General features: G+C 36.6%; 1 protein-coding gene across 2 annotated transcripts; it reads right to left on the reverse strand.

Moving 5' to 3' along the window:
- Positions 1 to 117: 117 nt before the first annotated feature.
- Positions 118 to 9,307, reverse strand: LOC130713907 (probable cyclic nucleotide-gated ion channel 5). 2 transcript variants are annotated; one of them, XM_057563736.1, is made up of 8 exons: positions 9,070 to 9,307; positions 8,307 to 8,394; positions 7,470 to 8,052; positions 6,404 to 6,616; positions 5,974 to 6,275; positions 2,628 to 2,739; positions 1,560 to 1,796; positions 118 to 1,072 (listed from the first exon to the last, which is right to left on the reverse strand). In XM_057563736.1, exons 2-8 carry the CDS (start codon positions 8,363 to 8,365, stop codon positions 380 to 382), a joined length of 2,199 nt encoding a protein of 732 aa, XP_057419719.1. In that variant the 5' UTR covers positions 8,366 to 8,394; positions 9,070 to 9,307; the 3' UTR covers positions 118 to 379. The 2 variants fall into 2 exon arrangements, with proteins under 2 accessions (XP_057419719.1, XP_057419720.1); XM_057563737.1 differs by lacking the exon at positions 9,070 to 9,307 and adding an exon at positions 8,954 to 9,038.
- Between the last annotated feature and the right edge of the window lie 2,760 nt (positions 9,308 to 12,067).

The raw sequence follows: 12,067 nt of genomic DNA on the forward strand, positions 1-12,067 counted from the left end.
TGTCCTTGAGGAGTCTCATTATTTGGTAGAGAAAAGCTTATCTTGTGTGTCAGAATTGTTTTGAGGAAAAAGAAGTTGGTAAATCTCACATTGGTCGACAAATAAGACCGACTTCGATTCTTCCAATCAATAACTTCAATAATAAAATTGAAAACATGCCATCAGTTGCAAGCCTAATATGACTGTCAGTTGGTCTAAGTATACAAATACAATACTATAATTTACAATGAAAGAGAAGCAGAGTCATTACAACTCTTGAAATCCTGGAAACTGCAACCAGAATAATTGTATAATACACTTCTTTCAACCTATCTTCAAGTTCAGTCATAATAAACAATGAAAACAAGCATTTCAAGAGAGTAGTTTACACATGAAAATGTTAGTCAGCATCATCTGCTGTAAAGTCAGGCTCGGGGGGTTTTTGTAGTTTTACTAACTCCCTTGCCGTTTTAGCAAGTCGATTGCGATGCACACCACGAAGTGTGCGTGCCGCAAACTTTGAGGCTAACAAGGTCGCACCCAGGCTGGAGGAAATGCCACTAGCATTGTCATGAGTTCCTTCTGACTCATCAGCTTCTTCCTTTTGACGAAGCTTCAGAATTTTCTTTTTACAATATCGACGCCATGCAGCTTGGATAAAGCACGCAGCCCAAGTTCTCCATTGTTGCGAGTAAAAGCGGAAAGTGTGTTGAACCTGTCTACTGTGAAGGCGCCTAAACTGACTCGCAACAAATTTTAACTCATCTGCAGTTAAGGCAAAAGCCTCAACCTCTGTTAATGCCTTTACTGTTCGAGTAGAAGTTGGGAGATTAGAACCAGATCTGGGGTCCAGGGCCCAAGTTAAAAGCTCCTCCCCACAGAAATCAGCTTCTTTTAGAAAACCACGGTTGAAGAATCCGCTCCTCCCACCATCTGTGGTAACACTCTCAAGGCGACCACGTATGATGAAAAGCATCTCATCAACAGGATCTCCTTCCCGGACAATGTAAGTATGCTCTGTAAATAAACTTGGTTTAAGTCTCTCACATATGGCATCAAGCAGTCTCTCATCCATGCTCTCAAACAACGGAACCTACAAATCAATTGAAAGCAATTGATGAATTAATAGATTCAGATGCTCAAACACCAATTTGCTAAGTTAACCTACAAGAGAGATCAAGTCTGAAATATCTCATGGAGAGGCACCTATAATTAGTGTTCACAGGAATTAGAAAAGCAACCGTCAAGAATCAGTGAAATCGACAAAGGACCAAATATTATAACCGTGCAAAAGGACCAAATAAACATAACTTGATGTGATATTTAGTGGTAAACCACATATATGGAATTGATATAATGTCATCACATGTTAATTCTTTTAATGTATAATTTTTAGGTCCTCTTCTTATCTCCTTTTAGTATAGAGGGCCTTGGTGTTTCACTAATTTTTAAGAGTATGTTTGTGTATGTGATGGATAGCTCATACACATGAGAAGTGGAAAATTGAGCTTCGAGCTGAATCCATATAGGCCTCCTATCAAACAAGAAAACAAAGACGCATTAAGTGCTTTACAACGTACCCTCCTCACTAAAGCCAAACACAGATGACGCTTAATATCTCTTCGAAGATCCTTTGGTAGACTCTGAACTAAACAGTCTTCATCTACACCACGTGTTGCCAACCACTTATATTGATCATATCGTCTCACACGCTCTCTAAGCTCTGGTGGGAGTAAGCGATGATGCATCCACTGTTCCGAGTCACGCCTTTTGACTCTCATTTCCTCGAGCCTAATGGTAAGAGATTGAAGATATGTCTGTAATCATGGGAAGATATGGAAACATCAGTATCAATGACAAACATTTGTGGACACACACGGATCAGGATCCTCTCATGTTCCCCATGTTGAAACTTAGTGTATATTTCTTTCTTCACATGTATGCATTAAATAGGTATAGGTGGGAGTTGGGACCCTTCAAATGTTTATGAAGAGAGAGATACACACAAACTTTCAACATGAGGGAACATGAGAGAATTTGCACATGAGAGGATCCTAATCTGGACATGCACACACAAACGCATACAAAAACTTATATAACATACAACATCATATAATATAAGATTCAAAAATTAAAATATCTTGAAATATATGATATGAGCCAAAATGAAAAGAAAAGTTGGAAGAAATAAAATTGGTAGATGACAAAAGCAGCATAATAGTGGGTCCATGCTATACAGGTTCTCGACATGAATACTATTATGGAGTTTATCAGTTCTGAAAAGATACTAAGAAAATTTAGCATTAATAATAGCATTCATCTTCACCAATAAGATAATATGCCACCTACTGCTACCCTTACAAAATAGATAGTAACTAGATTACTATCAAAAGACTAGCTCCATTACAACACTTCAAAATCATTTAATCTCACTATGATTGCAATACTCCGATCTATTTAAATCATCATATATTGCTGATAAGCATGAAAATCAATATTGGGTATTTCAACTATTCAAGTATCCAGCACATTTGACCCAAACGAATACAAGCCCATGGATACTGCAACATGTTCTGGACAAATAGAATAACAAGACTTCCAGCAAACTTAATTTCACAATGTTTTAAGCTCAATAATTTGAAGTGTACCTGCATGTTGCCAATTAGAAGTGCAAAAAGGATGAGGCCAAATATAGCTAGTGTTATTGAAAAGATAACCTCCCAAGGGTAGGTGCTAGTTTGAAGCCCCTGACCAAGTGTACTGCAGCAAAGTCAAAAAAAAGGAATTGGCAGATGAATACTCTATAAGTTATTTCTTCCGGAATCCAGACTAAATCTTAAACATGTATAGGACATAGTTTAGCTGAAATCCCAACTATTAAGAAGCAAACTCTCCAAAAAAAATACATTCTATTTGATAGAAACTGGAATATTTCACAAAACCAGAAGTTTCCTCTGAAGTGATCTTAAACTGATATCAGCATCAAAAAGAAATATTACAGATCATATAAAACCAGAACATAGAAATTCCTATAGGAATTCATATAGAAGAAGAACATAAACTGATATTATTCAGCAATAGCAATGGAACTACAATGGTTATTGATATTCGAGAGACCAGCACTCTCCTCAAATGACCTTGATTACAATCCAGATACCCTACGTATTCCCCCTCCCTCCAATTTATAGCCTCTACTCACTCACTAACTCAGTCTAACTAACTAGCGAACTAACTATTCTACTAACTATGTAACTAACTAACAAAGGAGGGGGTTACCTACCAATGCCACAGGTTCTTTGAGTGCCTTGCAAACCTTCCACCCCATTTTCTACTCAAATTCTTCCAAAACCTCTCTTACCCTCCTCCTCTCATTCATTAATTCATACACTAACTAACACCAAGGACCCCCCACCTCCCTAGCCATGTGTGCAGAACTGCAAATAGCTTACACCACCCTCTGCTCTTCTCACACTTTTCAGCCTCCGCAGCCAGTAGACTTCCCTTAGTAACCTTGCAACTCTTTCTACTGCATACCTTCGTAACAGGAAGGTGGCTAACGCTAACCATATATGCTATCAATTATATGTTAATATCATACATATCATGAATCTGGTCCATGCTAATTTATCAGACAAAATAAGGTCAACCTTTAGAACAAATATTGAAGCATGCACAAAAATGTAGGACGTGACTTATTACTTATCACCTTAATAAGGAGTTCTGAGATAAAACTACATTTGGTACAATCAGTGCAATATTAAACTTTGAAAATATTGAACTTTAAGATTCAAAGGAAGAAAAACATACTCTAGATGTCAAACTCCACCCCCAAAGTAAACTAATAGATGTCCTTAAACAAATTAGACCCATTACTTATATTCAATTAATGATAAGATTAGTAACCTACCTTTAGAAATTAATATTAGGGCTTGCCTAACAGAACAAAGCAACAAGTTAGTATTCAGCTCCAAAGGAGCAGCCCCATAATCTTATCTGAACATATGATTTGGAGAGGCAGTGGAAGCCTGATCTGACTAACATCAAATTAAATAATTAACTGGTAATGACCAGAAAGTGTTGTTTAATGTAGGGTGGTCAATACTAATCAAAGAGGATATAGTATCATCAGTGGCGGATCCAGGACCCCGGGGTCAGGGGGTTCACATTTTTCAAATGAAATTGAAAGTTTTTTTTTTTTGGTAAGCAAATTTGTACTATAGAGGTACTAGGGATACCTCAACCTGTGGTAATTACAAGGAACATGAACAAGAAAAAGAAAAGAGAGGTCCAAGGGACACAGTACAAAGACAAAGGCAAGAACAGACAGGAAAATGCAAGGCTTAGGAACGCCTACTTATGAGCCTACCAGCCTTTAACTTCCTATGTCACTACAAAACCCAATAACCTTGTAATCAGAATTGATCCAACTAGCTGCTATCAAAATCATGTCTCTAGCAATCCTCTGAGGTACATCAGCAGCGAAACAAGGCCAATATCAAGAGTAGGAGAGCCTAAGTTTCAGAGAGAACTTTAGCTTTTAGAGCCCCAATTATGAAATTGAAAGTGAACACTAAGCACAAGTTATTTAACAATTTCCCATTGAAAGTGAACACTAAGCACAAAACAGAAATTGCAATTTCCCTCTGATCTTAACACCAAATCAAAATCAAACAAATTGATGAAACTTCTAATTCACTAGTTTTTTTTAGAAAGCTGAGTTTATTTCAACAAAAGAGAAAGATACAATCAAAGCAAAAGGCCAATAAATTTCAAGAGGCCCCTTGCATAGAAAAGCAAACACAGAACAGTAGAGAAAAGAGAAAAAAGCTACTACAGACAACTACAACTACTACAAACTCAAAAAAAAGAAAAAGAAAAGGAACATAGCAGTTGCGGGCAAGGAGCAAAAGCAGACACTTGTAGCTACAGCAGGAGAGTATTAACGAGCCAGGATCCTTGCTACCAGAGGAAAAGAAACAAACCCCAATTCACGGCTGGGCTGAAATGCTACTGTAGCGCTACCCCAAAGCCAAAGCAAACAGCACAACAACGTCCATGAACCATGTCCAAAGCAGGGGGAGGAATTCAGATAGAGGTACAGATCATGACATGAGAAAAGCTTGATGAAACTAATTGTGCTATGAGAATCAAACAACGGATTCCAAATTTGGGGAAATTTGGGGAAAATGGCAAATGGGTACTCACCAAAAATCAAGGGTGCGTGGTGGACTCACTGGACTGGTAATCCACTGGTGGTGCTGTGGTGGTGGCCGATGGTGCACTGGTGGCTGAGCGGCGTGGTGCCGTGGTGGTGGCTGGTGTGTGTGTGCGCTTGACCTAGCGAGAGCAAGAGGATGAGGGCCCGAGTAAGAAGTGTGTGTGTTAGTGAGAGAGAAAGGGTCTTTGGTGCAAATTGAAATTTTCAGGGGGTTCAAAAAAATAATATTACAGGGGGGTATGTGGAGTTTTCTCTTTTTTCAGGGGGTTCATCTGAACCCCCTCAGCCTAATGTGGGTCCGCCCCTGAGTATCATAATGCCCAACTATTGCTAGTCACTACAAGCCACAACGTATAATTTCTCACAATGGTTTAGACACATTCAGATTTTTTTCCACTATACTTCAAATCCACTTCGAACACATAAAAAAATCTGCCAAGCTGTAAAACATGTTGATCCAATTATGTAAGTTTTACTACAGGCACATAACACTAATATAACCTATAAAGAACATCCAAGAGCTGCAACCTTAATAGAGTTCAAGTTACCCAGTGCATTACTCATACAACTACGACCCACATTTTTTTCTAACTAATTTGCTTAAATTCAATACATTATCTTCACAAGCAACTACATCGAAATAATATAATCAATCCTGCAAGGCACATACTTTTATCAGAATTCAGACAGAACATATATGTTCCAATCTTTCTAATTGCTGTTACAGAAATACAGAATGCAGGACGAAAATGTCCAAAGGAAACAAAATTAATTACCTCAAATTTTGGAGCCCCCACCATAAACAGTAACAGTATTTGGAGACGAACTTTTTAGATGAAATTATACCAGATGACAGGGCTTGTTCAAAAATTCCATAATCAAAAGGTGGAGGATCAACATCTGCAGAGCACTTTGACTTAAGAATAGCTTCACTTCTATTCTGCCAGGCAGTATAACCGTCTGCATGCTCACTGCCACAATACAGGAAGTTTTGGTTGCACCCATTCTCACTGCAAGCTTTCTGCCAGCATGAGTCATTGCGCTCAATAGCTAACAAGTACCAAAAAGCACCAACTATCTGCAAATAATAATTGATGGGAAATGACACAATAAATTATTGGCAAAGTTGATGCACCATAAAGCTCAAAGCCTCAAATAGAACATGGAAGTACCAAGATTAAACATCAGAACAAAAAAAAAACTTACATGACTAGCAAGCATGTACAACAGCAAATAATATGCTGCACCTGCCCATGCAGTTTCAGCAAAGACACCGGCTGTTCTCTTAAGTTCTGAAGTCAATGGTACCATTCGAAGAAATCTAGGAACATATTGAAGCAAGATAACGAAAAACAAGGCCCGCTTTGTTGCTAGTACGTCTGAACTTTTTGACGTCTGAAGAAATCTCCAAACCACAATCTGAGAATAAGAATGGAAAAGGGCAAACAAATGTTAAATTAAAAGTTGTCTTATAATAACACACTCCTAAAAGTTGCAGTTGTGAAAAGGTCAGCTCTGGACAAATACAAATAACTGTTGAACTCTGTCCACTCAGCATTCACAAAGAAGTGCTTTGGATTTGTAATGAATGTGCCGTAAGCAGTTGCTAATTTCCATAGAATATCAGAAGTAGAAATATTATATATACTCGAAGTCAACATGGAATTAACAGGTTGAATACTTCTGCTCCCTCTGCCAAAATAAGTGTTTGGCATATCCACACCAAAAACTAACATTTATACTTGAATCCCATAGAACATAGCATATCTTACAAACAAATAGAATGGATCTAAAAACATGAGAACTTGATAAGAAAAAGAGAAGAGAAGTAGCAAATCAGAAAGGTTAAAAACATCCGTAAAAAAAATTATACAGATTTATTGGAGAATCCCCATCTTTAATAATTTCAAACCAGAGAAATCAGATTTGTAACAGGATTGCAGAGTTTTTATTTATTTATTGATGACAGTGTTTGCCTATTTCTTCACGGCTTTGCTATATACAGGATATCTTCCTTTATCCCCCCTCCCCCCAATAAAAAACACAAACAAAAAAACTTCCAACAAGCATCCACTAGTTGAATCCACAAATTAACTCTTGACTCAAACACAAAAAGAAACAATGAGTGGATAGCAGCTAAGTTATTAGTTTATGGCATTCCAAAATGAAAGATAACAGAGCTGTACATACGGTTAATTCAAACAGATCAAAAAATTCTAAATGCAGCATAAACAAGAGGAGATTGGTTCAAGATGACAACAATCTTTTCAACCTGAGGTATCGGCACCACAGACAGGAAATCAATGATGAAATACCGCTGCAAGTATCGCCTGGCTATCTGTCCTGAATCTATCACAAGCTCACCCCGCCCAAAGACACGAGATGACGGAGCAATATAAGCAGTTCGGAATTGGAGAGCCATGTGTATAAGATAGAAAGCATCAATGACTGTCCTTAAGGTGGTAACTATCGTTGCCAACTTTCGGTCTATTCCAAGACAGTGTAATCGATCATTGATAACAGGGAGATAAAAAAACAGTGGATCCACAGACACAGATAAAATGCATGAGACAACAAAAAACTTGTTCAATAAGAGCAAGAATTTGTCTTGAGGATCAAATATCTTCTTTTCTGACACTTTAAGATCTTCCGGGAACACCGCCCTAGATACCCCCAATCCAAGTGACCGACCAAGTGACTTCAGTCCTTCAGATCCCTTTCTCATTCCTCTTTTAAAAGACCTAGAGGTTGGGCTGCTTCCATGACCACCATGGCTTAACTTATCAATACCAAATCCAGATTTCATAACTCCAGCATTAGAAGATGCAGACAGTCTAGGATCAAAGTCATCCAACCTAGAAATAAATGAACAGATGGCAGAGAAACATATCACTTTCCTCTGAAAAAAGGTCATACCATATTAACACAAGATATCTTCACAATAACTTGAATTTATTCCGAAGTTGAAAGGGAATTTTAGAAATTGCAATAACTTAAATCCATTATCTAATAAAATCTGATCTAAGAACATCAAAACAAATGTTACTACCACTACTCTCTTCCCCTTCATATCTCTACTGTAACCTTGCAATGAAAATATAATGGATACCTCAAAAAAGTTTCCCTCTGGCCACCCATGTATTCTGATTTGTGACCGCTGTCAAACATCTATCAACAGTTGACTACATATGCACAACCTGCAGACAAACCGATCAAAGTTCAATACACTGACTGAACAATGATATTAATAATACCCCATTCTTCGTGCTTGGATTACTACTTACTAGAATATTTTTTCCCCATCAAACAGATATAGAAACTTAAGCTCCTGCTAACATTTTTTCATGTGTTAAAACCCAAACATAGAATATATATATATATATATATATACTTTCAAATATAGATTGATTGTACCCGCAAAATGAACCTAAAGCTGCCACTTTTTACTTATATTACCTTCCTTCTTTTTCATCTTGGAATCCAAACTGCTAAAATATCTCGATATTGTTTGTAAAATCAAAAGCCAATAATACTCTAAGTTGAACTGGCCCTTTCCGTTTGGCAACACCATTCTCTAAATATTCCATCTTTTGCCAACTCTCCCCCTCTCACCACCAACATGACATAATACTAAAAAAAAAATATATCCCCTTCCTTAAAACACGATATACCCAGTTATCAGTAATCAACTACTAGACTAAGAAAAGCAAAATAAAGGGTTTTGTGCTAATTAACCAAGCATGAAGATTGACCCACCTAAAATTTCTCCCCCAAACAAAAAAGGGTTAAGTGTCGGTGGAGTTAAAGTGAAAAAATTTCAGCGATTACAGTAAGATTGAATGAAGCAATGAAATGAAAAGGAAGGGAGGGACCTTGCAGAGAAAGAGGCGGTGATGTTGATGTTGTGAAGAAGAAGAAGACCGGAAGAGGAAGAAGAAGAAGAAGAAGAAGAAGTCATTGATGGTGGAAAACTCAGTCTCCAAGATACGGTGTCGTAATCACGAAGTCCATGATCATGTTTGTAGTAGCACGGCACGACAACTTGCGCAACAGCTAAGACCAGACACGGACTGAGAAACAACGCAACGCAACGCAACGCAACGCAGAGGATGGATTCCTGATCCTTATAAATCACAAAAATAACGTTGAAAATTGAAACAATTATCTTTTTTTCTTTTATCAAAAAGTAATAAGTCACTGTACATACATGATGAGACAATTACATTTACAGGTTCCAATCAATTTATTTATTAGTACTACTGTAATGGAATGAGTTTGCTTAACACACAAAATAGGGATAATTATATCTTCACACCTCACTTTTGAGGTGTGGAGAGGTGAAAGAAGAAAGAGATAGGAAGAAATGAGAGATAAAGTAAAGATGTGATATGTGATTTAATTGATAAAGAATAGAGAAATAAATAGAATGGAGGTGGAAAAGAAGTGAAGAGGTGTGTATATATCATAACTCCACGAAATAAAGCTGACATAGTGGGCGTATAGGTTGAGCCGTTGAGTTGAGCTATAGACTAGTAAATAAGTCTGATCTATAACCTATTTAATAATTAATAATTTTAATGTCTAAGTTTGTCATAGGTTTTTTTTCTAGTGATCTAGAATTTCTCAAAGTCTAGTTTAATCTAATAGTCTTTTTTTTTTTTTTGAAAAAAAATTGTCTACTTTAGGGTCTGGTTCATAATAAGATTTTTGCATCTACCAACAAACTTATTCCTAAAGAGACTAGTAAACTTATACGCTGATGAGTTAAATTATACTAAAATAAATATTTCTATGAATAAACTAGCAAGATTATAAGCTATTATGTAGTATGATTTGTGAAGAGTGTGTCGGTGGCTAAGTGTCTACTTGGGAATTTTGAGTTGACATCGATCGGGATTCAAGATTAGGAGGTGTGGGTAAACAGTGAAGTGCTTGATATGTTTGCAGTGCGTAACATGTTTGCAACATTACTTCACTCAGTTCACTGTACGATTATTCACTGTACGATTATGGGTATATCTTGAGTAATGTTTTATCCACACCTCTCTTTTGAGGTAGAGAGGTGAAATGGTGTGAGATAGGAAGAAAAGAAAAAGTAAGAGAGAGAAAATATGAGATGTGATAGATGATAAGATAAGAGAGATAGAAATAAAAAAAAGTGAAAATGAAGTGTTTAAAAAATGAGGTGTGTATATATCATTACTCGGTATATCTTCCCTTTCTTTGGTAACATGAGAGCTTCTATTAAATATGGTGAATAATGGGACAGACAAAATCTTTCCTTCAATAGTTGAGTCCGCTGAAAATAAAACAAAAAGTAACATAAGAAGGAGCGTTCAATTTTGTTCAATTTTTTCTGCAAATTGAATCGAATAATTTAAACTCTCTTTCAAATCTTTTCTATAAAAGCTTCTATATGTGGGTTGCAGCGGAAATATAACAAATGAGTAAATAACAATGAGATGAGGCCCTGAGGGGGTCCAGATGAGAGACTTTTCAAAAAATAAAAAAATAAAAAGCACTTTTGACCCTTGATGTTTTAAGTTTGTGCAAATTTTGCCCTTACTCTATTTTTGTCGATATTTATATCCCTCATGTTTTCAAACAGTACACCGTCTACCCCTCCGTCAGTCAAACGTTAAAAAACTAACGGAATGAGCTGATTTAGTTTTTTTTTTAAATATTTTTTTGACCTGCCACGTGAAAATTATAAGTGAAATTGGAAAAAGGGGCATGAGAGATTCATACTCAACACCTGTAAGCAGCAAAACATGCACTTAACCAGTTCAGTTACATACATAATTGATATATACATCAAGCAAATTTAATTTATATCATTTCCTTGATCATCATCAACTTCATATACTCCTCTTCATTTCTCCAATCCACTCAGGAACCTCTCCTGAAAAAGCCTGACTGACGGAGGGGTAGATGGTGCACTGTTTGAAAATATGAGGGGTAGAAACGTCGACAAAAATAGAGTAGAGGCAGAATTTGCACAAACTTGAAACATCAGGGGCCAAAAATGTTTTTTAGCCAAAAAAAACAATGAGATGAGAGAGGCAACAAAGATTTTATCTTGGTTCCACCCTATATGTTTGGGATACGCACAGTTCTTGGTCTTCTACCAAGATTATTCATGAACTCAAACAAACATTCTACAAGACTTTTTCTTTTTATAAGTATTCTCAAAGATTTCTTTTTTTACAAGTAGGGTCAACGACCTTTACAAATGTAAGGTGAGTGTCTACTTTGAGCTCTCCCTAAGTGTTTAATCTCGAAGTACACACAAAGAATAATACAGATGAAAGTGTGAAAGACTTGAGCAAATGAAAAACTCCTAGATAATGTGCAATAATAGAATTTAATAACTAGTCTTTAAACTTTTTTCAAGACCCTTTTATGTAGTTCCGTGTTAAAATTTGACTATTGGAGAGTTAGGGTTAAGTCTTCTCTTCTTGGTCTTCAAGCTTCAAATGCTTTATGCCGCCTGTGTACTATATATGAGATCTTCACTATGCAGCTCTAGCTTGATCTTTGCCAAAAATGGAGGTACAAAGTGTAACATTCTAGAAAGTGTTGTACGAGACTTTCCATTTTTGTGCAATGTCTATAGTTGACCTAGATGAGTAAGCTCTTCATCCAACATAAGTGAATAAGACAAAAGCCTATTTTCAGATCCCATGATAGAGGTCACCATCAATCTAGGACTTGTACTTTATCTAAGTCTTGAGTTGTATATGGTAAGAAAAATAAACCTTGGACGATGTGCATGATTGAGTCAGACAGAATGTCATTTAGATGAAATATTCACATATAATATGAGACGAAGTGCTCTTCAATGTAAGACTAAATCTTCATTACTTAGGT

This window comes from Lotus japonicus, chromosome 4, assembly GCF_012489685.1.
Source record: "Lotus japonicus ecotype B-129 chromosome 4, LjGifu_v1.2".
In the NCBI taxonomy this organism is placed as follows: domain Eukaryota; kingdom Viridiplantae; phylum Streptophyta; class Magnoliopsida; order Fabales; family Fabaceae; genus Lotus; species Lotus japonicus.

Bases quoted from the DNA above. Each gene is read 5' to 3' on its own strand.
- LOC130713907 (XM_057563736.1), bottom strand. From the start codon at position 8,365: ATGTTTGACAGCGGTCACAAATCAGAATACATGGGTGGCCAGAGGGAA. The intron at 6,276-6,403 runs GTAAGTTTTTTT...TATTATTTGCAG, and splicing joins TGTACATGCTTGCTAGTCAT to ATAGTTGGTGCTTTTTGGTA. The intron at 1,073-1,559 runs GTACGTTGTAAA...ATTGATTTGTAG, and splicing joins GTTTGGCTTTAGTGAGGAGG to GTTCCGTTGTTTGAGAGCAT.